The 27,461-nt window shown below is 39.3% G+C and overlaps 1 protein-coding gene across 3 annotated transcripts in view; it reads right to left on the bottom strand.

Moving 5' to 3' along the window:
• The window catches only part of ctdp1 (CTD (carboxy-terminal domain, RNA polymerase II, polypeptide A) phosphatase, subunit 1), a 243,775-nt gene extending 217,837 nt beyond the window's left edge, over nt 1–25,938 (bottom strand). For all 3 annotated transcript variants that reach the window (XM_066674468.1, XM_066674472.1, XM_066674473.1), the window contains exon 1: nt 25,537–25,938. In XM_066674468.1, coding sequence (XP_066530565.1) covers nt 25,537–25,844 — 308 coding nt within the window. In that variant the 5' untranslated portion in view covers nt 25,845–25,938. The remainder of the gene's footprint in view (nt 1–25,536) is intronic.
• Between the last annotated feature and the right edge of the window lie 1,523 nt (nt 25,939–27,461).

Below are 27,461 nucleotides of genomic sequence, written 5' to 3'. Positions count from 1 at the left end.
AACGATAGCCACTAGGGGGCGCTATATCAAGAAAATATTATATATCTCTGTGAAAATTAAGCATATTGACACGCAGTTTGCTTCTTTTTATACTCTGCAGAGGGCCTAACAACTTTGTAATTGCAAGTGTTGTCAAAAAATGCTTTGCTTTTTCTCAGTTTCCAAATGTTCAAAATTGAAGCTTTTCGAACTAGTCCGTGGAATTTTGCGATATTCACAAACAGTTGACCTTGTTGGAATCTGCAGAGTCTGTAGGTAAATAATTATCAAAAAAAGTTCAACATTTGGACAAACTTTTGTTGTAATAAAACAATTAATTGAAGTGTGGGGAGCTTTAAACATTCTTTTAGCTATAACTCAAACAAATTAAGTCCAATCAAGACCAAACATGACAGAAGTATGTATGGTCTTGTCCTGAAGACGTATGTACAATATGATCAAAATTTACCAAAAGGGGGCGCTACAATTGGACAAAAGCTGATTAAATGGGCTTTTTTATGTTATAGCGCCATCTAGGAACGCAGTGGCACCCCAACTTAATTATGACATCTGGTCCTCAGTCTGATCAAGTATGTGACGTTTTAAAATTTTTGGGGAAAGCATTTTTGAGTTATAGGTGTATATTAGTGTACACATATAGCTTATATTTGACTTGAGGAATACATGCTAGATCTGTGTTATTGGGAGTGGCCTGTAAGCTACATAGTAATAAAAGTGCAACAATTTTTTGTTAAAGTTCAGATCCTTAGGATTCAGCTGATACCGTACATGCCCATGTTAGGTAAATATCCACATAGGAGTACATGCTTAAATCTTTCTGTATGTGCTTTCATGGCTGATCTAAAAATATGGGAAAGTAGTCATTTCTCACCAGCAGATGGCAGTCTAAGACTATACATTGTGCTGTTGAACTACAGTGGCTCTGAGACATTATGCAAAATGCAATGTGGAGCAAAGACCATAAGGCCCAGAAACACCTCCCTTGGCAGCAAGGTCCAGCAGGTGTAAAATGACTCAGCCAAGGAAAATGACATTCTTTGGCCAGATGGTGGCGCTATAGCAAAGGGAAAAGCATTGAGGTCTATATCTCCTACACCGTAAGGCCTAGAGATGAAATCTTTTTGTCCCTTATTCCTTGGCTTAAGACAAACTAATTTGCTGTTGGATCATAAAGCTCAGCCCACTTAGATTTTGAGCTAATTTGCATAATTTGCAAAACATACTTTTGTCAATAAGTCTATGAATTTTTCACCAAGTCCCTTGAGCTTGGTGCCAAAACGTTCACATGAGTCTGACCCTAGGTAATTATAGAATGAATTGACATTTTGATTCATGATGGCAAATGAACCTCTTCAGCTTATCACAGGTTTTACTTGAACATCTCTAACTCCATACTTTGCTCAAATGGGTTCAAATTTAAGATTCTACTTATAGAAATGCTTTTAAAGGTAGCATGGCAGCGATGTAGGCCTATTGCTTCCAAACAGGCCTGTTAAGCGAGAACCCCGTTAATTGCCGCTTGCGGCTATATTTAGGGGTTCGAGCACGAAGTGCTTGAAACCCTATTATAATTGTTAGGATTTTTATTTTTATTATTATTATTATTATTATTCTTCCGGTTCTTTTTCTGCCCTACAAACGATCGCACAGCCCAAACCGTAAGGCCTACAGACTTGAGGCTTGGTCAGTAGGTAGTAAACCCTCCCGCTACTCAGGCGCAAAAAATCAGAATGATTGGCCTCATGGGGGCGCTACAGCGAAGGACAACGCCTTTTCATACGGGGCTCCTACCACGTGTGGCGTAGAGACGAAATCTTTTTTCCCCCTGATTCCTTGGGTCCTGCCGAATCAAAAAGGTCGATACAACCACTAAGCTCCGCCCACTTAGATTTTTTGCTATTTTGCATAATTTGCAAAACCTACTTTTGCGTACTAGTCCGTGGATTTTTGTCCAATTTTCTTGAGCTTGGTGTCAAAACGTTCGTAAGAGTCTGAAGCTTAATAATTATCAAAAAAACGTTGACATTTCGATTCAATGTAGCTGCCATATGCAAATGAACCTTATCGGCTTATCGCCCGTTTTACATGAACAGCTGTTACTCCTGCATACTTTACTCAAATGGGTTGCAATTTCAGACTCTGCTTAGGGACATGATTTTGAGGTAGCATGTCGTCGGTGGTGCCAAAATTCACATAGGGGGCGCTCTAAATACTAGAAATTCATATCTCAGCATCCGCAAGTCCCATCGGTCCGCCGCTTGGCATACAGCTGCTTTAGGCAAGGCACTAAGTGGAAAATAAAGGACAAGTCGATACTCGCCAAATTGTAACGTCATCGGCCAATCAGAACTCAGCAGCTTCCTGACAAGCTTGACAAAGGTCAATCATTATGATACTTGACTGGCATGTCCATGGAGGCACTTCCTAAGAGCAGAAGACGTTTCGTAACGATAGCCACTAGGGGGCGCTATAACAAGAAAATATGTAATATCTCAGCGAAAATTAAGCATATTGACATGCAGTTTGCTGGACTCTGTACTCTGTATATTGCCTAATAACTTTGTAATAGCAAGTATTGTCAAGAAATGTATTAATTTTTCTCAATGGCCAGTTGTTTGAAAATTGAGGTTTTCGAACTAGTCCGTGGAATCTGATGCTATTCCCAAACATTTGGTCTTGTTGGAATCTGTAGAGTCTGTAGGTAAATAATCTTTAAAAAAAGTATGACTTTTTAACATTGTGTTGTTACAACATGTCAACAAACTGAAGTGTGAGCTGCTTTATAGGTTCTTTCATCTATAACTCCAAGAAAAGAAGCCCAATCCAGACCAAACTTTATAAGATTATGTAAGACCATACCCTGAAGGAGCATGTCTATTATGGCTTAAATCCACCCAAAGGGGGCGCTACAATTGGACAATAACTTATTAAAAAGTATTTTTTGTGTTATAGCGCCATCTAGGATTGCAGTGGCACCACAATTTAATTATGACATCTGCTCCTCAGGCTTATCAAGCTTGTGAAATTTTGAAATTTTTGGTGAAAGCGTTTTTGAGTTATAGGTGTATATATGTGTACATATATAGCATATATTTGACTTGTGGAATACATGCTGGATCTCTCTTTTTGGGAGGGGCCTGTAAGCTACATAGTAATAGAAGTGCAAGTTTTTTTTGATAATTATTAAAGTTCAGATCCTTAGGATTCAGCTGATACCACATATGTCCATGTAAGGTAATTATCCACATAGGAGTACACGCTCAAATATTTCTGTTAGTGAAATATTTCTGATCCAAACAGACTGCCATCTGCTGGTGAGAAATAACAGCTTTCTCATATAAGACTATACATTGTGATGTTGAACTACAGTGGATCTGAGGCAAAATGCAATGTTGAGCAAAGACCATAAGGTCCAGAAACACTTCACTTGCCAGCAAGGTACAGCAGGTATGACATGACTCAGCCAAGGAAAATGACACTCTTTGGCCAGATGGTGGCGATATAGAAAAGGGATACGCGTTTAGGTCTATATCTCCTACACCGTAAGGCCTAGAGACGAAATCTTTTTTTTCCCTCATTCCTTGGCTTAATTCAAACTAATCTGCCATTTGGACCATTTACCTCCGCCCACTTAGATTTTGAGCTAATATGCATAATTAGCTAAACTTACTTTTTTCCACAAGTCTGTGAATTTTTGTCCAATTCTCTTGAGCTTTGTTCACAAGAGTCTGACCATGTCTAATTATAGAATGAATGTTGACATTTCGATTCAAGAAGGCTGCCATGTGCAAATGAACCTCTTCGGCTTTTCGTATGTTTTACTTGAACGTCTGTAACTCCTCCATATTTTATTCAAATGGGTTCAAATTTCAGATTCTACTTAAGGACATGCTTTTAAGGATACCATATCAGCGATGTAGGCCTATTGTTTCCAAACAGGCCTATTCTGCGAGAACCCCGTTAATTGTCGCTTGCGGCTATATTTATTATTATTATTATTCCGGTTCTTTTTCTGCACTAAAAGTGATCGCACAGCCCAAACCGTAAGGCCTACAGACTTGAGGCTTGGCCAGTAGGTAGTAAACCCTCCCGCTACTCAGGCGCAAAAAATCAGACTGATTGGCCTCATGGGGGCGCTACAGCGAAGGACAACACCTTTTCTTACGGGGCTTCTACCACGTGAGGCGTAGAGACGAAATTTTTTTTCCCCCTGATTCCTTGAGTCCTGCCGAATCAAAAAGGTCAATACAACCACTAAGCTCCGCCCACTTAGATTTTTTGCTATTTTGCATAATTTGCAAAACCTACTTTTGCGTACTAGTCTGTGGATTTTTGTCCAATTTTCTTGAGCTTGGTGTCAAAACGTTCGCAGGAGTCTGAAGCTTAATAATCATCAAAAAAACGTTGACATTTCAATTCAATGTAGCTGCCATATGCAAATGAACCTTATCGGCTTATCACCCTTTTTACATGAACAGCTGTTACTTCTGCATACTTTACTCAAATGGGTTGCAATTTCAGATTCTGCTTAGGGACATGATTTTGAGGTAGCATGTCGTCGGTGGTGCGAAAATTCACATAGGGGGCGCTCTAAATACTAGAAATTCATATCTCAACATCCGCAAGTCCGATCGGTCCGCTGCTTGGAATACAGCTGCTTTAGGCAAGGCTCTAAGTGGAAAATAAAGGACAAGTTGATACTCGCCAAATTGTAACGTCATCGGCCAATCAGAACTCAGCAGCTTCCTGACAAGCTTGACAAAGGTCAATCATTATGATACTTGACTGGCATGTCCATGGACGCACTTCCTAAGAGCAGAAGACGTTTCGTAACGATAGCCACTAGGGGGCGCTATAACAAGAAAATATGTAATATCTCAGCAAAAATTAAGCATATTGACATGCAGTTTGCTGGACTCTGTACTCTTTATATTGCCTAACAACTTTGTAATAGCAAGTATTGTCAAGAAATGTATTAATTTTTCTCAATGGCCAGTTGTTTGAAAATTGAGGTTTTCGAACTATTCCGTGGAATCTGATGCTATTCCCAAACATTTGGTCTTGTTGGAATCTGTAGAGTCTGTAGGTAAATAATCTTTAAAAAAAGTATGACTTTTTAACATTGTGTTGTTACAACATGTCAACAAACTGAAGTGTGAGCTGCTTTATAGGTTCTTTCATCTATAACTCCAAGAAAAGAAGCCCAATCCAGACCAAACTTTATAAGATTATGTAAGACCATACCCTGAAGGAGCATGTCTATTATGGCTTAAATCCACCCAAAGGGGGCGCTACAATTGGACAATAACTTATTAAAAAGTATTTTTTGTGTTATAGCGCCATCTAGGATTGCAGTGGCACCACAATTTAATTATGACATCTGCTCCTCAGGCTTATCAAGCTTGTGAAATTTTGAAATTTTTGGTGAAAGCGTTTTTGAGTTATAGGTGTATATATGTGTACATATATAGCATATATTTGACTTGTGGAATACATGCTGGATCTCTCTTTTTGGGAGGGGCCTGTAAGCTACATAGTAATAGAAGTGCAAGTTTTTTTTGATAATTATTAAAGTTCAGATCCTTAGGATTCAGCTGATACCACATATGTCCATGTAAGGTAATTATCCACATAGGAGTACACGCTCAAATATTTCTGTTTGTGAAATATTTCTGATCCAAACAGACTGCCATCTGCTGGTGAGAAATAACAGCTTTCTCATATAAGACTATACATTGTGATGTTGAACTACAGTGGATCTGAGGCAAAATGCAATGTTGAGCAAAGACCATAAGGTCCAGAAACACTTCACTTGCCAGCAAGGTACAGCAGGTATGACATGACTCAGCCAAGGAAAATGACACTCTTTGGCCAGATGGTGGCGATATAGAAAAGGGATACGCGTTTAGGTCTATATCTCCTACACCGTAAGGCCTAGAGACGAAATCTTTTTTTTCCCTGATTCCTTGGCTTAATTCAAACTAATCTGCCATTTGGACCATTTACCTCCGCCCACTTAGATTTTGAGCTAATATGCATAATTAGCTAAACTTACTTTTTTCCACAAGTCTGTGAATTTTTGTCCAATTCTCTTGAGCTTTGTGCCAAAACGTTCACAAGAGTCTGACCATGTCTAATTATAGAATGAATGTTGACATTTCGATTCAAGATGGCTGCCATGTGCAAATGAACCTCTTCGGCTTATCGTATGTTTTACTTGAACGTCTGTAACTCCTCCATACTTTATTCAAATGGGTTCAAATTTCAGATTCTACTTAAGGACATGATTTTAAGGGTACCATATCAGCGATGTAGGCCTATTTTTTCCAAACAGGCCTATTCTGCGAGAACCCCGTTAATTGTCGCTTGCGGCTATATTTATTATTATTATTCTTTTTCTTTTTCTGCCATAAAACGAATCGCACAGCCCAAACCGTAAGGCCTAGACACTTGAGACTTGGTCAATAGGTAGTAGTCGGTCTCGCTACTCAGGCGCAAAATATCAGCCCAATTGGCCTCAAGGGGGCGCTACAGCGAAGGAAAACGCTTTCATTAAAAGATTTTCCACCCCGTGTGGCGTAGAGACGAAATCTTTTTTTTCCCTGATTCCTTGGGTCCTGCCGAATCAAAAAGGTACATACAACCACTAAGCTCCGCCTACTTAGATTTTTTGCTATTTTGCATAATTTGCAAAACCTACTTTTGTGTACTCCTCCGTGGATTTTTGTCCAATTTTCTTGAGCTTGGTGTCAAAATGTTCGCAGGAGCCTGTAGTTTAATAATTATCAAAAAAAAAACGTTGAAATTTCGATTCAAGATGGCCGCCATATGCAAATGAACCTCTTCGGCTTATTTTATGTTTTACTTAAAAATCTATAACAAACTCATGGTTTACTCAAATGTGTTTACATTTCATATTCTACTTTCAGACATGATTCTGAGGTAGCTTGTCAAAGGAGAAGCCAATATTCATATAGGGGGCGCTGTAAATGCTTCAAGTTTATATCTCAGCATCCGTAAGGCGGATCGGACCGCCGCTTGGCATGCTGCTTCTATGGGCAAGGCTGTAGAGGGAAAATTAAGGACAACTCGATTCGAGCAAAATTGTGATTGTCATCGACCAATCAGCTGTCATCAGCTGTTTGACAACCTTAACAAGGTCCAATCATCATGGGATTTGACTGGTATGTCCCTGGGAGGCCTCCCTAAGAGCAGAAAAATTGTCATAACGATAGCCACTAGGGGGCGCTATATCAAGAAAATATTATATATCTCTGTGAAAATTAAGCATATTGACACGCAGTTTGCTTCTTTTTATACTCTGCAGAGGGCCTAACAACTTTGTAATTGCAAGTGTTGTCAAAAAATGCTTTGCTTTTTCTCAGTTTCCAAATGTTCAAAATTGAAGCTTTTCGAACTAGTCCGTGGAATTTTGTGATATTCACAAACAGTTGACCTTGTTGGAATCTGCAGAGTCTGTAGGTAAATAATTATCAAAAAAAGTTCAACATTTGGACAAACTTTTGTTGTAATAAAACAATTAATTGAAGTGTGGGGAGCTTTAAACATTCTTTTAGCTATAACTCAAACAAATTAAGTCCAATCAAGACCAAACGTGACAGAAGTATGTATGGTCTTGTCCTGAAGACGTATGTACAATATGATCAAAATTTACCAAAAGGGGGCGCTACAATTGGACAAAAACTGATTAAATGGGCTTTTCTATGTTATAGCGCCATCTAGGAACGCAGTGGCACCCCAACTTAATTATGACATCTGGTCCTCAGTCTGATCAAGTATGTGACGTTTTAAAATTTTTGGGGAAAGCATTTTTGAGTTATAGGTGTATATTAGTGTACACATATAGCTTATATTTGACTTGAGGAATACATGCTAGATCTGTGTTATTGGGAGTGGCCTGTAAGCTACATAGTAATAAAAGTGCAACAATTTTTTGTTAAAGTTCAGATCCTTAGGATTCAGCTGATACCGTACATGCCCATGTTAGGTAAATATCCACATAGGAGTACATGCTTAAATCTTTCTGTATGTGCTTTCATGGCTGATCTAAAAATATGGGAAAGTAGTCATTTCTCACCAGCAGATGGCAGTCTAAGACTATACATTGTGCTGTTGAACTACAGTGGCTCTGAGACATTATGCAAAATGCAATGTGGAGCAAAGACCATAAGGCCCAGAAACACCTCCCTTGGCAGCAAGGTCCAGCAGGTGTAAAATGACTCAGCCAAGGAAAATGACATTCTTTGGCCAGATGGTGGCGCTATAGCAAAGGGAAAAGCATTGAGGTCTATATCTCCTACACCGTAAGGCCTAGAGATGAAATCTTTTTGTCCCTTATTCCTTGGCTTAAGACAAACTAATTTGCTGTTGGATCATAAAGCTCAGCCCACTTAGATTTTGAGCTAATTTGCATAATTTGCAAAACATACTTTTGTCAATAAGTCTATGAATTTTTCACCAAGTCCCTTGAGCTTGGTGCCAAAACGTTCACATGAGTCTGACCCTAGGTAATTATAGAATTAATTGACATTTTGATTCATGATGGCAAATGAACCTCTTCAGCTTATCACAGGTTTTACTTGAACATCTCTAACTCCATACTTTGCTCAAATGGGTTCAAATTTAAGATTCTACTTATAGAAATGCTTTTAAAGGTAGCATGGCAGCGATGTAGGCCTATTGCTTCCAAACAGGCCTGTTAAGCGAGAACCCCGTTAATTGCCGCTTGCGGCTATATTTAGGCTTCTGAGCACGAAGTGCAAAGAAGCCTTTTGTTTTTGTTCTGATTTTTATTATTATTATTATTATTATTATTATTATTATTCCGAACAAAAATTCTGCCTTAAAACGGATCGCACAGCCCAAACCGTAAGGCCTACAGACTTCATACTTGGTCAAAAGATAGTAAACCCTCCCGCTACTCAGGCGCAAAATATCAGCCTGATTGGCCTCAAGGGGGCGCTACAGCGACAGAAAACGCTTTCATTAAAGGATTTTCCACGCCGTGTGGCGTAGAGACGAAATTTTTTTTTCTACATGATCCTTGGGTCCTGATGAATCAAAAAGGTACATAGAACCACTAAGCTCCGCCTACTTAGATTTTTTGCTAATTAGCATAATTTGCAAAATCTATTTTCGTGAACTAGTCCCTGGATTTTTGTCTGATCCCCATGACCTTGGTGTCAAAACGTTCACAGGAGTGAGCTGGTCAATAATTATTACAAACATCCTGACATTTCGAAACAAGATGGCCGACATATGCAAATGAATGTGTACCGTGAATTGCAAATTTTACTCAAACACCTGTAACTCCTTTATGCTTAACTCAAATCTGATGACCTTTCACACGTTGCTTCTAGACATGATTCTGAGGTAGCACGCATTTGCTGTTGCATGAAATATTATAGGGGGCGCTGTTATAGCTAACAATGTCTTTTGGCTAATATCTCAGGATATACAAGGCCAATTAAGTTGACATTTGGCATGCTGGTTCAGTGAGCAAGCCTACATATGGGAAATTAAGGACATCTCAATACGGGCACGTTTAACGATGTCAACAGCCAATCAAAGTTCAATTTTTTTTCATCATTTTTTGACAGGCTTAACAATGCCCAATCATCATGGCATTTGCATGGTATGTTCATAGACACAATTTGTATTTGCAAAAAAATTTTCGTGTTGATAGCCACAAGGGGGCGCAATTTATTTTTTAAACATGAAATATGGAATATCTCAGTGAAAATTTAACCTATCGACATGCTAATAGTTTCATAATACACTCTACCAAGTGTCTAACAATATTGCAATTGCAACTCTTTTAAAAAAATGTATAGATTTTCTTCAATTGTCAGGTATGTGATTATGGAATTTATCGTACTAGTCCATGAGTTTTGGTCCTATCAACACACAATTGGTCTCATTTCAAAGTGTATTGCCTGTAGGTACATAATTATTAAAAAAACATTTAGATTTGGACACGTTGTTGCTGCAATAGGTCAACAAACACGAGTGGGCGGAGCCCGATGCACTCTTTTAGCTATAACTCATTCAAACTTCACCCAAATCAAACCAAAATGGGTACACATGTGCATGGTATTACTCTGAAGAAGTGTATCAATTATGATCAAAATGCACATACAGGGGGCGCTAAAACTTGAAAAAATACTTAAAAATAAGTTTTTAATTTGTTATAGCGCCACCTAAGGATGCAGTACCAACAGAATGTAATGAGTTGTTCTGGAGCACATATGAAAGAAGCTTGCAATGTTGCATAACATTTGGCGAAAGCATTTTTGAGTTACAGGTATTTATGTGTGATATTTTTATGGATACTTACAGACCTATTTTAAGCAGCATCTGGATGCCATGCAGTAATGGAAATCCACTTTATTTTTAATAATTATTAAGGTTCAAGTTCTTGTGATCCTGCTGATACCAAATATGTGCATATCAGGTCATAATTCAAATTGTAGTTTATGTTCAAATGTATGTGGGTAATGCTCCAACAGCACTGCTTGGTTTGATCCATAAGGTCCAGTACAAAACACCACCACCAGATGGCAGTGTTGCACTGTGAATAATCCACCACCCATCTCATATTATGGTTACAAATGCAGCTTGAGGCTCACAGACGGATCAAAATCAGAAATGTGCTATGTCAGCAGTGAGTATGCAATGTTGTGTATGATCTCGTAGTGGCAAAAGTAAGCAAATTTAGTGCATTGAAAGCGAGGAAGCCGTAAATCGCCGCTTGCGGCTATATTTATTATTATTATTATTCCGAACAAAAATTCTGCCTTAAAACGGATCGCACAGCCCAAACCGTAAGGCCTACAGACTTGGTACTTGGTCAAAAGATAGTAAACCCTCCCGCTACTCAGGCGCAAAATATCAGCCTGATTGGCCTCAAGGGGGCGCTACAGCGACAGAAAACGCTTTCATTAAAGGATTTTCCACGCCGTGTGGAGTAGAGACGAAATTTTTTTTTCTTCATGATCCTTGGGTCCCGATGAATCTAAAAGGTACATAGAACCACTAAGCTCCGCCCAATTAGATTTTTTGCTAATTAGCATAATTTGCAAAATCTATTTTCGCGAACTAGTCCCTGGATTTTTGTCTGATCCCCATGACCTTGGTGTCAAAACGTTCACAGGAGTGAGCTGGTCAATAATTATTACAAACATCCTGACATTTCAAAACAAGATGGCCGACATATGCAAATGAATGTGTACCGTGAATTGCAAATTTTACTCAAACATCTGTAACTCCTTCATGCTTAACTCAAATCTGATGATCTTTCACACGTTGCTTCTAGACATGATTCTGAGGTAGCATGCATTTGCTGTTGCATGAAATATTATAGGGGGCGCTGTTATAGCTAACAATGTCTTTTGGCTAATATCTCAGGATCTACAAGGCCAATTAAGTTGACATTTGGCATGCTGGTTCTGTCAGCAAGCCTACATATGGGAAATTGAGGACGACTCAATATGGGCACGTTTAACGATGTCAACAGCCAATCAAAGTTCAGTTTTTTTTCATAATTTTTTGACAGGCTTAACAATGCCCAATCATCATGGCATTTGCATGGTATGTTCATGGACACACTTTGTATTTGCAGAAACATTTTCGTGTTGATAGCCACAAGGGGGCGCAATTTATTTTTTAAACATGAAATATGAAATATCTCAGTGAAAATTTAATCTATCGACATGTTAATAGTTTCATAAGACACCCTACCTAGTGTCTAACAATATTGCAATTGCAACTATTTAGAAAAAAATTATAGATTTTCTTCAATTGTCAGGTATGTGATTATGGAATTTATCGTACTAGTCCGTGAGTTTTGGTCCTATCAAAAACTGGACAATTTGGACAATATTTTTCCAACATTTCCAAATTGATATAACATATGAATATATATATATATATATATATATATATATATACACATACACATAAGCTGTGTATGTGTACCTGTATAGCATATACATACATACTTATTGGGCATATGTTGTAAGTAGTGATGCATGGTGTATACTGAAGTCGGTGCTACCAACTGTCTCTCAGGCAGTGACAGACTGATACACACTGTGCAGTGAAGAGGGCTGAGAGCCCATCATCCAAGGATTATCTTGTCTTATCTTATTTTTAACAAAATGTAATGATTTGTTTTGGCACACATATGAAAGAAGCTTGTGACGTTTCATAACATTTGACAAAAGCATTTTTGAGTTACTGCTGTTCATGTATGATATTTTTAAGGCAAGTCACAGAACTCTTTTAGTAGCATCTGGATGCCATGCAGTAATGGAATTCCACATTTTTGTTAATAATCCTTAAGGTTCAGGTTCTTGTGATTCTGCTGATACCAAATATGTGCATATCAGGTCATAATTCAGATTGTAGTTCATGTTCAAATGTATGTGGGTAAAGCTCCAACAGCACTGCTTGGTTTGATCCACAAGGTCCAGTACAACACACCACCACCAGATGGCAGTGTTGCACTGTGAATAATCCACCACCCATCTCATAATGCTTAGCAATAGTGCTTGAGCCTCACAGACAGATCAAAATCAGAAATTTTGGATGTCTTAAGTCAGCAGAGAGTATGCAATGTTGTGTATGATCTCAAAGTGGCAAACATAAGCAAATTTATTGCCTAAAAAGCGAGGAAGCCGTAAATCGCCGCTTGCGGCTATATTTAGGCTTCCGAGCACAACGTGCAAAGGAAGCCTATTGTTTTTGTTCTGATTTTTATTATTATTCTTCCTAATAAAATTCTGCCTTAAAACGGATCGCACAGCCCAAACCGTAAGGCCTACAGACTTCATACTTGGTCAAAAGATAGTAAACCCTCCCGCTACTCAGGCGCAAAATATCAGCTTGATTGGCCTCAAGGGGGCGCTACAGCAAAAGAAAACGCTTTCATTAAAGGATTTTCCACGCCGTGTTGCGTAAAGACAAAATTGTTTTTTTTTACACGATCCTTGGGTCCCGATGAATCAAAAAGGTCGATAGAACCACTAAGCTCCGCCTACTTAGATTTTTTGCTAATTAGCATAATTTGCAAAATCTATTTTCGAGAACTAGTCCCTGGATTTTTGTCTGATCCCCATGACCTTGGTGTCAAAACGTTCACAGGAGTGAGCTGGTTAATAATTATCGAAAACATCCTGATATTTCGAAACAAGATGGCCGACATATGCAAGTGAATGTGTACCGTGAATTGCAAATTTTACTTAAAAATCTGTAACTCCTTCGTGCTTAACTCAAATCTGATGACCTTTCACACTTTGCTTATAGACATGATTCTGAGGTAGCATGCATTTGCTGTTGCATGAACTATTATAGGGGGCGCTGTTATAGCTAACAATGTCTTTTGGCAAAAATTAAGGACGACTCAATACGAGCCCGTTTAACGATGTCAACAGCCAATCAAAGTACAGTTGTTTTTCATCATTTTTTTGACAGGCTTAACAATGCCCAATCATCATGGCATTTGCATGGTATGTTCATGGACACACTTTGTATTTGCAGAAAAATTTTCGTGTTGATAGCCACAAGGGGGCGCAATTTATTTTTTAAACATGAAATATAGAATATCTCAGTGACAATTTAACCTATCGACCTGGTAATAGTTTCATAATACACTCTACGTAGTGTCTAACAATATTGCAATTGCAACTATTAAAAAAATGTATAGATTTTCTTCAATTGTCAGGTATGTGATTATGGAATTTATCGTACTAGTCTGTGGGTTTTGATCCTATCAACACACAATTTGTCTCATTGCAAAGTGTATTACCTGTAGGTAAACAATTATTAAAAAAATGTTTAGATTTGGACACGCTGTTGCTGCAGTACGTCAACAAACATGAGTGGGCGGAGCCCAATGCACTCTTTTAGCTATAACTCATTTAAACTTTACCCAAATCAAACCAAAATGGGTACACATGTGCAAGGTATTACTCTGAAGAAGTGTATCAATTATGATCAAAATGCACATACAGGGGGCGCTAGAATTGGAAAAAATACTTAAAAATATGTTTTTAATTTGTTATAGCGCCACCTAAGGATGCAGTACCAACAAAACGTATTGATCTGTTCTGAAGCACATATGAAAGAAGCTTGTGTTTTTTCATAACATTTGGCAAAAGCATTTTTGACTTACAGCTGTTTATGTGTCATGTTTAGAATGCAAGTTACACACCAGTGCTAAGCAGAGCCTGGATGCCACGCAGTAAAGAAATTTCAACTTTTTTTTGATAATTATTAAACTTCAGGTTCTTGTGATTCTGCTGATACCACATATGTCCATATTAAGTCATTAAGCACAGACTAGTTCGCGGTCAAACATATGTGAGTTATTCTCAGCAATGTATTCAAAGGCATTATTGAAGAGTCCCCCTTCCCCCCCTTACCTCTTATTCCTTCTGACATGCTCTCTGCCTCTTATCTCTCTCTCTCTCTCTCATTCTCTCTCTCAGATTCAAATAGCTTTACTAAGAGTCAACAGTAGTAAATAATAAAAATAATAATTAAAATATAGCCGCAAGCGACAATTCTCGGGGTCCAAGCTTGTATTCGCTGGTAGAAGACAATGCGCTAGCATATTAGCTGTCCTGAGATAGTAGAGGCTTTTGGGGACGTTTGTGTAGTGTTTGTAAGGACTTCTATGCATATGAGCTGTCCTGAGATAGTAAGGGCTTTTGGGGAAGTTTGTGTAGTGTTTGTAAGGTGTTCTAGGCATATGAGCTGTCCTGAGATAGTAGGGGCTTTTGGGGCAGTGTGTGTAGTGTTTGTAAGGTGTTCCATGCTGTCCTGGCATTTCTTTGAAGGTGTAGCATGAGATGGAGGAGTAGCGGATGACAGAGACAGCATAGAGCACAGAAGTCACTCTTGAGTTGCACCCTGGTTTCTCACCCTAATGTTCAGGAGTACTGGAGTCAGCCATCAGTGGACAGAAGACACTGTCTGCTGGATGTGTTTGGTTGTGGACTATTCTCTGTCCAGCAGTGATGCTGAGGGATTTACAACTCCAACACCTGAGTCATACCTGCAGTATGGGTGTCCAGACCATTTAAGACCAGGGTGAAAGCAAGCAATATTTGCAGAGCAAGAGCATAGCATATAATATTTCCTGATACAGGAGCCACACTTTAAGATAGATTTTGTAGTGGTTTTAAATGTGATCCTTGGTGCTCTGGATTGTAAGAAGAAGGGGTAGTAGATGAGTGGGTGAATTTCTGGTCTGAAGACAGGTGAACGTGGAGCTTGGGTTACAGAGAAAGCACAGAGCACAGAACTGAATCTGGAAATTCACCCTGGATTCTGACCCAATGTTCAGGACCTCCACAGAGCAGATATAATTTGGGTAGTGGATAATTCGCAGCACTGCAGTGACACTGACATTGTGGTGATATGGCAGTAGGTGTAGCGCTCTTATGAGTGGATAAGACACAGCAGTGCTGCTAGAGATTTTAACACCTGTGTCAACTCACTGTCCACACTGAGATACATATATTTAATTGATCAAACTTATAGACATAAATTCAGAGACAGTTGCTCATGCATTCTCAGCACTGTAGTGATATTGACATTGTGGTGCTATGTCAGTGTGTATTGTGCTCTTATGAGTGGATCAGACAGAACAGTGCTGCTGGATAATTTTAAAGCCTGTGTCCACTCACTGTCCACAAGGTTACACACACATTCTCTGTTAGTCCACATTGTAGATAAAAAAGGCAGAGCTGACCATTGAAAAACATGTGAAAATAAGCAATGAAAGTATGCAGAGCAAGAGGTGCACCCCTCTCTGTAATGTTAGATCTACAGAGTGCTCCTTTGGTCAGTGGAGCTGAAAATATAGATAGTTAGATATGCTTTTAATTGTCTGTGTCCTCTGGCCCTCTCTGACTGGCAGGAGGGAGGGGAGGGGGAGAGGTGACAGTCTGTGTGTGAGAAGGAGAGGGAGGGGCTGAGGGGGGATTCAGCAAAAAATAGAAGACTCCAGGCAGATGAGTGGGAGGAGACATATATTTGATCAAGAACTAGTCCTTGGATCAAAACCCAATATAGACGTATGTGGTATCATGAGAATCGTAAGAACTTGAACTTTAGTAATTATCAAAAAAATGTGGAACTTTCATTACTGTGTGATTGCAGCCTCTGCTTAAATAGAGATGTGCAGCTTGCCGTTGAAACGTCACATAAAAAACAGCTGTAACTCAAAAATGCTTTAGGCATATGTTATGAAAATGCACAAGGTCCTTTTCCATGATGTTCAGAATATATCTATCTCATCTTGCTGGTACTGCATCACTAGGTGGCGATGTAATCAATTAATAACCTGTGCAACCAGTTGCTGTCTAATTGTAGCGCCCCCTTTCTGTGCAATGTTGTAACATTTGGCATACTACTTCAGAGTAATGATATTGGTATGTGTACCAAGTTGTGTTTGATTTGGGTGAAGTTTGTTGTAGTTATAGCTCAAAGAGTGCATCGAGCCCCGCCCATGCATATTTGTTAAATAACTGCCACAACAGCGTGTCAAAAGTTCTAGATTTTTTTGATAATTATTTACCTACAGTCTATACAGACTTCAAAAATACCAGTTGTTTATTGATAAGACAAATTTCCAGGGAGGAGTGCGAAAAGCTCCATTTTCACATACCTGACTATTGTGGATATTGTGTACCTGTATAGCATATGCATACATACTTATTGGGCATATGTTGTAAGTAGTGATGCATGGGTTATACTGAAGTCGGTGCTACCCACTGTCTCTCAGGCAGTGACAGACTGATACACACTGTGCAGTTAAGAGGGCTGAGAGCCCATCATCCAAGGATTATCTTGTCTTATCTTATTATTAACAAAATGTAATGATTTGTTTTGGAGCACATATGAAAGAAGCTTGTGACGTTTTATAACATTTGACAAAAGCATTTTTCAGTTACAGTTGTTCATGTATGATATTTTTAAGGCAAGTCACAGAACTCTTTTAGTAGCATCTGGATGCCATGCAGTAATGGAATTCCACATTTTTGTTAATGATCCTTAAGGTTCAGGTTCTTGTGATTCTGCTGATACCAAATATGTGCATATCAGGTCATAATTCAGATTGTAGTTCATGTTCAAATATATGTGGGTAAAGCTCCAACAGCACTGCTTGGTTTGATCCACAAGGTCCAGTACAACACACCACCACTAGATGGCAGTGTTGCACTGTGAATAATCCACCACCCATCTCATAATGCTTAGCAATGGTGCTTGAGGCTCACAGACAGATCAAAATCAGAAATTTTGGATGTCTTAAGTCAGCAGAGAGTATGCAATGTTGTGTATGATCTCAAAGTGGCAAAAGTAAGCAAATTTATTGCCTACAAAGCGAGGAAGCCGTAAATCGCCGCTTGCGGCTATTTTTATTATTATTATTATTTTTCTCGGCTAAAACTCATTCTGGAGCAAAGACCGTAAGGCCCAGAGCCACCAAAATTTAAGGGAAGGTACAGCTGAGGTGCAATTAGAGAACTATGGAAAATTATACCTATTGGCCTCAAGGTGGCGCTATAGCAATACCAAACGCGTTTACGTCCATATCTCCTAAACCGTATAACATAGAAACAAAATTCTTTTTTTCTCTGATTCCTTGCATCTAATTTTATCTAAAATGTGACAATAAATTTGAGTTAAAATTGATAAATTGTAAAATTTACTTTTGTGAACTAGTCCCTGGATTTTAGTCCATTTCCCTAGAACTTGGTACCAAAATCTTCACAGGTGTTCGTTGGTCAGGAATTATCCAAAAAATTTTGAAATTTCGATTCAAAATGGCCGCCATATGCAAATGAACCTCTTCGGCATTTTCGTATGTTTTACTTAAAAATTCATAAGAATTTCATACTTAACTGAAATGTGTTCAAATTTCATATTCCACTTTCAGACATGATTCTGAGGTAGCATGTCAAAGGAGAAGCCAATTTTCATATAGGGGGCGCTCTAAATGCTACAATTTTATATCTCAACATCCGTAATGCGGATCGGAACGCCCTCTGGCATGGTGCTTCTATCTGCAAGGCTATAAGTGGAAATTTAAGAACAACGCGATTCGGGCAAAATTGTCATCGTCATCGGCCAATTAGATTTCAGCAGCTGTTTGACAACCTTAACAAGGTCCAATCATTATGAGAATTGACTCATATGTCCCTGGTGGCACTTCCTAAGTGCACAAAAATGTACGTAACGATAGCCAATAGGGGGCGCTATATCAAGAATATTGGATATTTCTCAGCAAAAATTAAGCATATTGACACGCAGTTTTCTTCATTGTATACTCTGCACAGGGCCTAACAACTTTGTAATTGCAAGTGTTGTCAAAAAATGCATCATCTTTTCTCAATAACCAGTTGTTCAGAATTAAACTTTTTTTATACTAGTCTCTGGATTTTCACTCTGTTCCCAAACAATTGACCTTGTTGGAATCTGCAGAGTCTGTTGATCAATAATTATCAAAAAAAGTTCAACATTTAGTCAAACCAGTGCCACAATAAATTAATAAATTGAGCCATGCTGTGATTTATTAATTATTTCAGCTATAGCTTAAACAAACTAAGCCCAATCAAGACCAAACCTGACATAACTATTTAGAGCCTTACCCTGAAGCATTGTGTATAATATGACTCAAATCTACCAAAAGGTGACGCTACAATTAGACTTTAATTTGTTATATGCTGTTTTTGTGTTCATGCTGGATTTCTATTATTGGGAGGGGCCTATAAGCCACATGGTGATGAAAGTTTAACATTTTATTGATAACTATTAAAGTTCAGGTCCCTAGGAATCCGCTGATACCACATATGTCCATGTTAATTACATATTCACAGAGCAGTAGGCGATTAAAAAGTGTGTATGTGCATTTCTAACATGAACTCCTCTGCAGCTCCATGAATCAAAAGTACACGCTTTTACCAGCAGGTGGCACTCTAAGACCAAATATTGCTTTGTTCATCTACATTCATGAAATCCTATCTGCACAAGTGAAAGGTCATAACATATGAACATAAATATTTATCATAATTGAAAACAGCGCTCACCAGTCATAACATGTCTTTTGCTAAACATTATAACAACATCTACAACAATATCTTACACCCAATTTTCCCTTGTTTGGCCAAACAGGCCCATGCTCCCAAAGGCCTCATTGTTGGCTGAGACTGTCAAAGTGCTCTGATGTGGCTTATCCGTGCTAGGACCCGCCATTGCCGCTTGCGGCTATATTTTTGGGGTTTTTTTTCCTCTTTTTCTCCGATGAAACGCGATGGGCAGCCCAAACCGTAGGTCCTACAGACTTGTCGTTTGGTCAACTGGTAGTAAACCCTCCCGCTACTCAGGCGCAAAAAAATCAGCCCGATCAGCCTGATGGTGGCGCTATAGCGACGCGGAACGCGTCGCTCCCTATATCTCCTACCCCGTGTGGCGTAGAAACGAAATTCTTTTTTTCCCAGATTCCTCAGGTCAGACCCTACAAAAAAGCCTCAAGAACCCATAAGCTCCGCCTGCTTAGATTTTGAGCTCATTTGCATAATATGCAAAATCGCACAAATTTTTGAGCGCGAACTAGTCTCTGGAAATGTACCCAATATGGACATATGTGGTATCAGCAGAATCCTAAGAACCTGAACTTTAATAATTATCCAAAAAAAGTTGGATTTTCATCACTGCTTGGCTTCCAGACCCAAATACAGGGGTTGAGCTCGCGTTCCAAAAATCAGACAAATACAGCTATAACTCGCAAACGCTTTGTCCAAATGCTACGATACTTGACATGCTTGATCCCTATAAGGGCCGGAAGACATGAGTACTTGGTTGTGCAACTGCAAGCCTAGGGGGCGCTATAACAACAAAAAATTTGTTACGCTTCACAGGATTGTCCCATTGATATGGCGCTTGGTATACATGTAGTGTGTGATGAGCTGACTCAGATTATATGACGATGATGTCATATTCAAAAAAACTTGTCCACCATCGGCCAATCACATTTCAGCAGCTGTTTCATGACCTTAACAAAGTCCTATCATCATGACACTTGCATGGTATGTCCATGGCCCCACTTCCTGAGCACATAAAAAGTTTCATAACAATAGCCACTAGGGGGCGCAATTCAAATTTTCAACATGCAAATATGGAATATCTCAGCGAAATATAAACATATTGACAAGCAGTTTTTTTTTATTTCATACTCTGCAAAATGCCTTACAACTTTGCAATTACAACTATTGTCAAAAAACGCATACTTTATCCACAATAGTCAGGTATGTGAAAATGGAGCTTTTCGCACTCCTCCCTGGAAATTTGTCTTATCAATAAACAACTGGTATTTTTGAAGTCTGTATAGACTGTAGGTAAATAATTATCAAAAAAATCTAGAACTTTTGACACGCTGCTGTGGCAGTTATTTAACAAATATGCATGGGCGGGCCTTGATGCACTCTTTGAGCTATAACTACAACAAACTTCACCCAAATCAAACACAACTTGGTACACATATGTACGTCATTACTCTGAAGTAGTGTGCCAAATGTGACCACATTGCACAGAAAGGGGGCGCTACAATTAGACAGCAACTGGTTGCACAGGTTATTAATTGATTACACCGCCACCTAGAGATGCAGTACCAGCAAGATGAGATAGATATATTCTGAACATCATGGAAAAGGACCTTGTGCATTTTCATAACATATGCCTAAAGCATTTTTGAGTTACAGCTGTTTTTTATGTGATGTTTCAACGGCAAGCTGCACATGTCTATTTAAGCAGAGGCTGCAATCACACAGTAATGAAAGTTCCACATTTTTTATTTTGATAATTACTAAAGTTCAGGTTCTTACGATTCTCATGATACCACATGTCTATATTGGGTTTTGATCCAAGGACTAGTTCTTGATCAAATATATGTCCGTTATATGTCATTTATACCCACACCTGCAGACTCACTATACCCTCAGCCCCTCCCTCTCCTTCTCACACACAAACTGTCACCTCTCCCCCTCCCCTCCCCCCTGCCAGTCAGATAGGGCCAGAGGACAGAGACAATTGAAAGCATATCTAAACAAATCAACAATAACATCATGACTGGTTCCTTATTTTTGTTTCAGTGTCCAAGTTTTCAGCTCCACTGGCCGAAGGAGCACTTTACAGAAAGTAAAGCAGGGGTGCACCTCTTGCTCTGCATACTTTCATTGCTCCCTTTCACATGTTCTTCAATGGTCAGGACACCTACAAAGCAGATATGCTGCAAATGTATGACCTACTGTCTCTGCCTTTTTTATCTATAATGTGGACCAACAGAGTATGTGTGTGTAACTGTGTAGGCAGTGAGTGGAAACAGGTTTTAAAATTATCCAGCAGCACTGTTCTGTCTGATCCACTCATGAGAGCACAATAAACACTGACATAGCATCACATTGTCAGTGTCACTACAATGCTGAGAATGTATGAGCAACTGTGTCTGAATTTATGTCTATAAGTTTGACCAATAAAATATATGTATCTCAGTGTGGACAGTGAGTTGACACAGGTGTTAAAATCTCTAGCAGCACTGCTGTGTCTTATCCACTCATAAGAGCACTACACACACTGACCTATCACCACAATGTCAGTGTCACTGCAGTGCTGAGAATTATCCACCACCCATATTAAATATACTTTGTGGATGTCCTGAACATTGGGTCAGAATCCAGGGTGAAATTCCAGAGTCAGTTCTGTGCTCTGTGCTGTCTCTGTAACCCAAGCCCCATGTTCACCTGCCTGCAAAACACAAATTCACCCACTCATCTACTACCCCTTCTTCTTACAATACAGAGCACCAAGGATCACATTTTAAAGCACTACAAAATCTATATTAAAGTGTGGCTCCTGTATCAGGAACTGTCATATGCTCCTGCTCTGCAAAGACTGCTCGCTTTCACCCTGCTCTTCAATGGTCTGGACACCCATACCTCCATACAGCAGGTATGACTCAGGTGTTGGCATTTTAAATCCCTCAGCAACACTGCTGGACAGAGAATAGTCCACAACCAAACACTGCCAGCAGAGAGTGTCTTCTGTCCACTGATGACTGACTCAAGTACAAGCTACTTCACATCATATCTGCTGTTTGGGGGTCCTGAACATTAGGGTGAGAAACCAGAGTGCAACTCCAGAGTGACTTCTGTGTTCTATGCTGTCTCTGTCATCCGCTACTCCTCCATCTCATGCTACACCTCCAAAGAGATGCCAGAACAGCATGGAACACCTTATAAACACTACACAAACTTCCCCAAAAGACCCTATTATCTCAGGACAGCTCATATGCATAGAACACCTTACAAACACTACACAAACTTCCCCAAAAGCCCCTACTATCTCAGGACAGCTCATATGCATAGAACACCTTACAAACACTACACAAACTTCCCCAAAAGCCCCTACTATCTCAGGACAGCTCATATGCTAGCACATTATTCTCCTACCAGCGAATACTAGCTTGGACCCCGGGAATTGTCGCTTGCGGCTATATTTAAATATGAAATTGTAATAAAAAAAACACCTATAACTGTATTGCTATCTCTCTCTCTCTCTCTGAGAACTCGTGTCCTTTTCTGATTTTCCTCATTTACATAAGGGTAGCTAATAGCCCTGGGCTGCAAGGGGGGGGGGTCTTGTCCTCAGGTTCAGGCTTTCTAGTGTTAAATGATGCTGTAGTTTTGTCCAGGCACCTGTAACTGCTTCACTGTTTAAGGTGTTAATCGTAAACAACATATATGCCAGTGCTAGTGTGATTGTGTGAATGTAGCGGCAGCATTCAAGGTGGAACTGAAACTTTGAGGAACTCAACTTAGCACTTGGAAATAACTATGTCATTTTTTAACATGGAATGAAATAACAAGCAACCTTTAGACTGTATTGGTGAATTTAGGAAAGTTTAAAGTATACTAGACAGTATAAAAACATTTGTATATGTTAACATTTCACTTTTTTCCTTCAAAGTTTGGTTCTGTGTCGATATTGTAATTTACATTTATTTACATTTACATTTATGCATTTGGCAGACGCTTTTATCCAAATCGACTTACAAAAGAGGATCTAACATTCGAACTACAGCACAAATTATACAAAATACCTTACATTCAGTGCAATATGCCAGGAAGTAATAAGTGCATTAAATAAAGACATTCAGTGCAAAAGATACTCTCGGAAGAGCTGGGTTTTCAATGATTTCTTGAATGCAGAGAGGGTTTCTGTTGCTCTACCACCAGCGTGGTACCAGAGATGAGAATAGCCTCAACTGACCTGTACGGGGGGTTGGTCGTGTTACTTGGCGCTCCTTTGAGGAACGGAGAGGGCGGGCGCTAACGTATGGTTTTAAGAGTCTATTGAGGTAGATGGGAGCAGAACCAGTGAATACTCTGAAGGCCATCATTAGTGATTTAAATTTGATGCGAGCAGCTAAGGGTAGCAAATGCAGCTCAACTAATAGGGGCGTGACATGTGCTCTTTTTGGTTGGTTGAAGACCAGGCGTGCTGCAGCATTCTGGATCATCTGTAGCGGTCTCACAGCACAGGCTGGAAGACCTGTCAGGAGGGCGTTGCAATAGTCTAGACGGGAGATTACTAACGTCTGAAGGTGGAGCTGTGTTGTATGTTGAGTTAGGTATGGCCTAATCTTCCTTATGTTGAATAGGGAGAAGCGGCACGATCGAGCTACAGCGGTAACGTGATCTGCAAAGGTCAGCTGGTCATCAACCATGACACCTAGGTTTCTTACAACCTTGGTGGGAGCCACTGATAGGGACTCTAGCTTGATGCTGATGCTGTGGAGAATAGCTTGCTTGGCTGGGAGGACCAGTAGTTCAGTTTTGGATAGATTCAATTGGAGGTGATGTTCCTTCATCCATGTAGATATGTCAGAGAGACAGTCAGAGATTCAAGTTGCCACTGACGTGTCTCCTGGAGGAAATGATAAATAGAGCTGTGTGTCATCTGCATAGCAGTGACAGGAGAAGCCGTGCGAATGTATGATTGGGCCTAGAGAGGTGGTGTACAAGGCAAAGAGGAGGGGTCCAAGCACTGAGCCTTGGGGCACACCTGTGGTGAGGTGGTGTCGCGCTGATGTTTGTCCAAGCCATGACACACTGAAGGATCGTCCAGTGAGATAAGACTCAAACCAGGAGAGTGCATTGTTATTGAAGCCCATGTCAGTGAGTTTGTTTAGTAAGATGTGGTGGTTGACCGTATCAAATGCTGCTGATAGGTCGAGCAGAATGAGAACTGAGGACTGACCTGTTGCTTTGGCATCTTTAAGAGCTTCCATTACTGACAGAAGTGCAGTTTCCGTCGAGTGGCCGCACTTGAAGCCGGATTGGTTCGAGTCAAGAAGGTTATGTTGGGAGAGGAATTTTGTTGCCTGCTTAAAGACAGCTCTTTCAATGATTTTAGACAGGAAGGGGAGGAGAGAGACTGGTCGGTAGTTCTCTGCTCTCTACTTGCAAATTAATGTTGCAAGGCTTTTAAGGTCATGGAGAAAAGCTGCACAGTGCATGCCACATTTAAAAATATTCTCACGGCTGTGTTCATAGACTATTATTTATCAACAATCCAACATTGAGAAGAACAGTCACATTGACAATAGTTAGCATGCTTTATATATATATATATATATATATATATATATATATATATATATATATATATATATATATATAAAGCATGCTAACTATTGTCAAAATGATCTTTAGTAAAGGTTACATCCTTGATAGCAAAGAGACGGTGGACTACTCTTGACCCACTGAGGGCACAGTTGGAGGTCCACTAGTGTTTTGCACAGCGTTTTCTGGGCAGACCACTGGTGATTAAACAGAATTTTAGACAATATGCCAGATTTTAGCACTTTTCCATTCACAGTCCAATTTACATTTTTACCTTCATTAGGTTATTTTGTTATTCTTTATAAATAATATTAGTAAATAATTTTAATCCAGCACAGTGTCAACATTTTTAGCATATATATATATATATATATATATATATATATATATATATATATATATATATATATATATATAATTGTATATCAGGCATACTCATTATTATATCTCTGATAGTTGTTGGTAATATTTGTATTAGTTTGTTTTCCAGAATAAAAGTCTCTGTGAATTTAAAATATGTTGAGGAGATTAATAATTTGTTATATCCTGTATCCAGTAATCTGAGTGCTCCGATGGTGGACCAGCAGTGGTGTGCCAGCCTTTTTGTGCCAGTGGACCGGCATATGCTCGCTGTCTGGGATTTTCAATCAGGACCTAAATACTGAGTCCGTCATTATTATCCTCTGCATATGGAAAATCGCTGTAATAAAAATGATCCTTTAATTTAAAAAATGCTGACCAAAAGAATGTTCATGTGTACTTTGTAAATATAGCCAGAGATCTCTTAGGTATAAATGCAAACTCTACCGACAAACTAGCCACTTACCCAGCAGATATGACCTGGCCATGTTGACAACAAAGTTCTCTCACAACTCCAGCTCGGTCCGACTTCAGCTTCTTTTCTGGTAACGTTAATTTCTTCGCCTGGTCGTTCTCAGACGCATATAATTTGTCTGGCGGGGCAGCTACACATAAGGCAATGACAGAATCCACATTAACCAAAGCTCCAGACTTCACTTTCCACTCCAACAACCGCACAGGATTCGCTCCTATTGGCCACCGGATCTCTGTTACTTTTACCGTGGGGCACGTTTGTGTTACACTGCCGCCTTCAGAATCCGCAGAATCACACATTGTTATATATGTATCAACAAATTAATGTAATCTTATAAAAGAGAACACCATAGAGATGAACTATGATAGCAATTAAACTCTTTTCGCTCTTCCCGCCTGTAAACAGGAAAAGCAGTGTGAAGACAGCGAAACTGGCGTGCTGATTCCGCCGACACGGAAAATTCATTTTTTCATAATAAAAGACTCTGTCGTTTAATAAATAAAGATTTGTAATTATTATACTTATAAATTATAGAAATAGTTTTGATGGCATACTGCCTAAATAATACATTGTGTGAACACAAACACATGGGTCAATGAAATTTTAGACTCTCTTCTGTCTGAAAACATGCAGATTTTTTTTTTAATCAAACAAGCGTCACTGCAAATGGAGACGCCTCTCACAATCGGCATAACAAGGCATAATCATTCACATTTAAAAAGCATAGACAAGTTTTGCATACATGCAGTTTTAGATCTAAAAGCGTTAACTACACTCTCTCACACATGAAATAAAAGAAAGGCATTCATTAACAGTGATTTACATAATTTTGTCATTTTATTGTGAGTTTGTTACAGGTTGTATTGTTCACAAACACTGGTGAATCCAGAATGAGGTCCAAAGGTGAGATTCAGAAACCAAAAACAGGAGACTCCTGCATGGAATATTGAACTTTACCTGATCTTAATTCTAAATTATAGATCAAATTTGTCAGTTTTCTGTTGGTTTATTACTGGTTTTTATTTTTCACAATTGTCATTAAAGTACAAAAATGTCAGTCGTTTGTTTATAACTGTTCCATGTCTAGAACCAGGTCTAGACCAAGATGTAGATTTTGGAAACAGAAAGCAGAGAAAGAGACCCATACATGTAATAATGATCTCTGCAACAACAGACAGGCTAAACCGACCGTCTGCGAACTGCCTTGAGGCATCACCTAGGTTCAACTCTATTAAGACTGTATCTTTCCACCGAACTAAATGTAAATGTAGAAAAACAAAATCAGCCTGTTTCAGCAACCTAATCAATATTAAATCATACACACATGATAGCAGCAAATCAAATCAAATCAAACTTATTTATATAGCGCTTTTCACAACTGATGTTGTCACAAAGCAGCTTCACAGAATTCCAGTAAGACAAAGATTTGACATGAAATGTAAAAACAAATGTAAAACCCTCAAGTGAGCAAGCCAGGGGCGACAGTGGCAAGGAAAAACTCCCCCAGCTGAGGAAGAAACCTTGGGAGGAACCAAGGCTCACAAGGGGTGACCCATCCTCCTCTGGTCAATCTACTGGTGATGATAGTTAGTAGTCCATGAGAACTTCAGTGTAGGGACAGCTTCAAGGCACTTGGTGGTTGCTGGAGCGTGGGCAGCTGGTCTGAAGCGTGGAGGAGGGTCTCGACAGTCATCCATCAGTGTCCAGACAGACAGGTGGGCAGTTGTTTACTCGGAAAAATGTAAAGGGATGGAATTAGTTTTGAACTGTTTTGTGTTTGTAAAGTAGAAAATATGAACATTTCCAGAGTGTGGCTAATGACTCCGGCAGATCTGACTATGACAGCTTTAACTAAAAGGAGAGAACCAGGAGGACACACAGACACGGGAGCATCCTGAAACACTGGCATCCCTCCG

Source organism: Hoplias malabaricus, chromosome 6, assembly GCF_029633855.1.
Source record: "Hoplias malabaricus isolate fHopMal1 chromosome 6, fHopMal1.hap1, whole genome shotgun sequence".
NCBI lineage: Eukaryota > Metazoa > Chordata > Actinopteri > Characiformes > Erythrinidae > Hoplias > Hoplias malabaricus.
The sequence above is the reverse complement of the archived record's forward strand: the minus strand, read 5'-3'. Positions and strand labels throughout refer to the sequence as shown.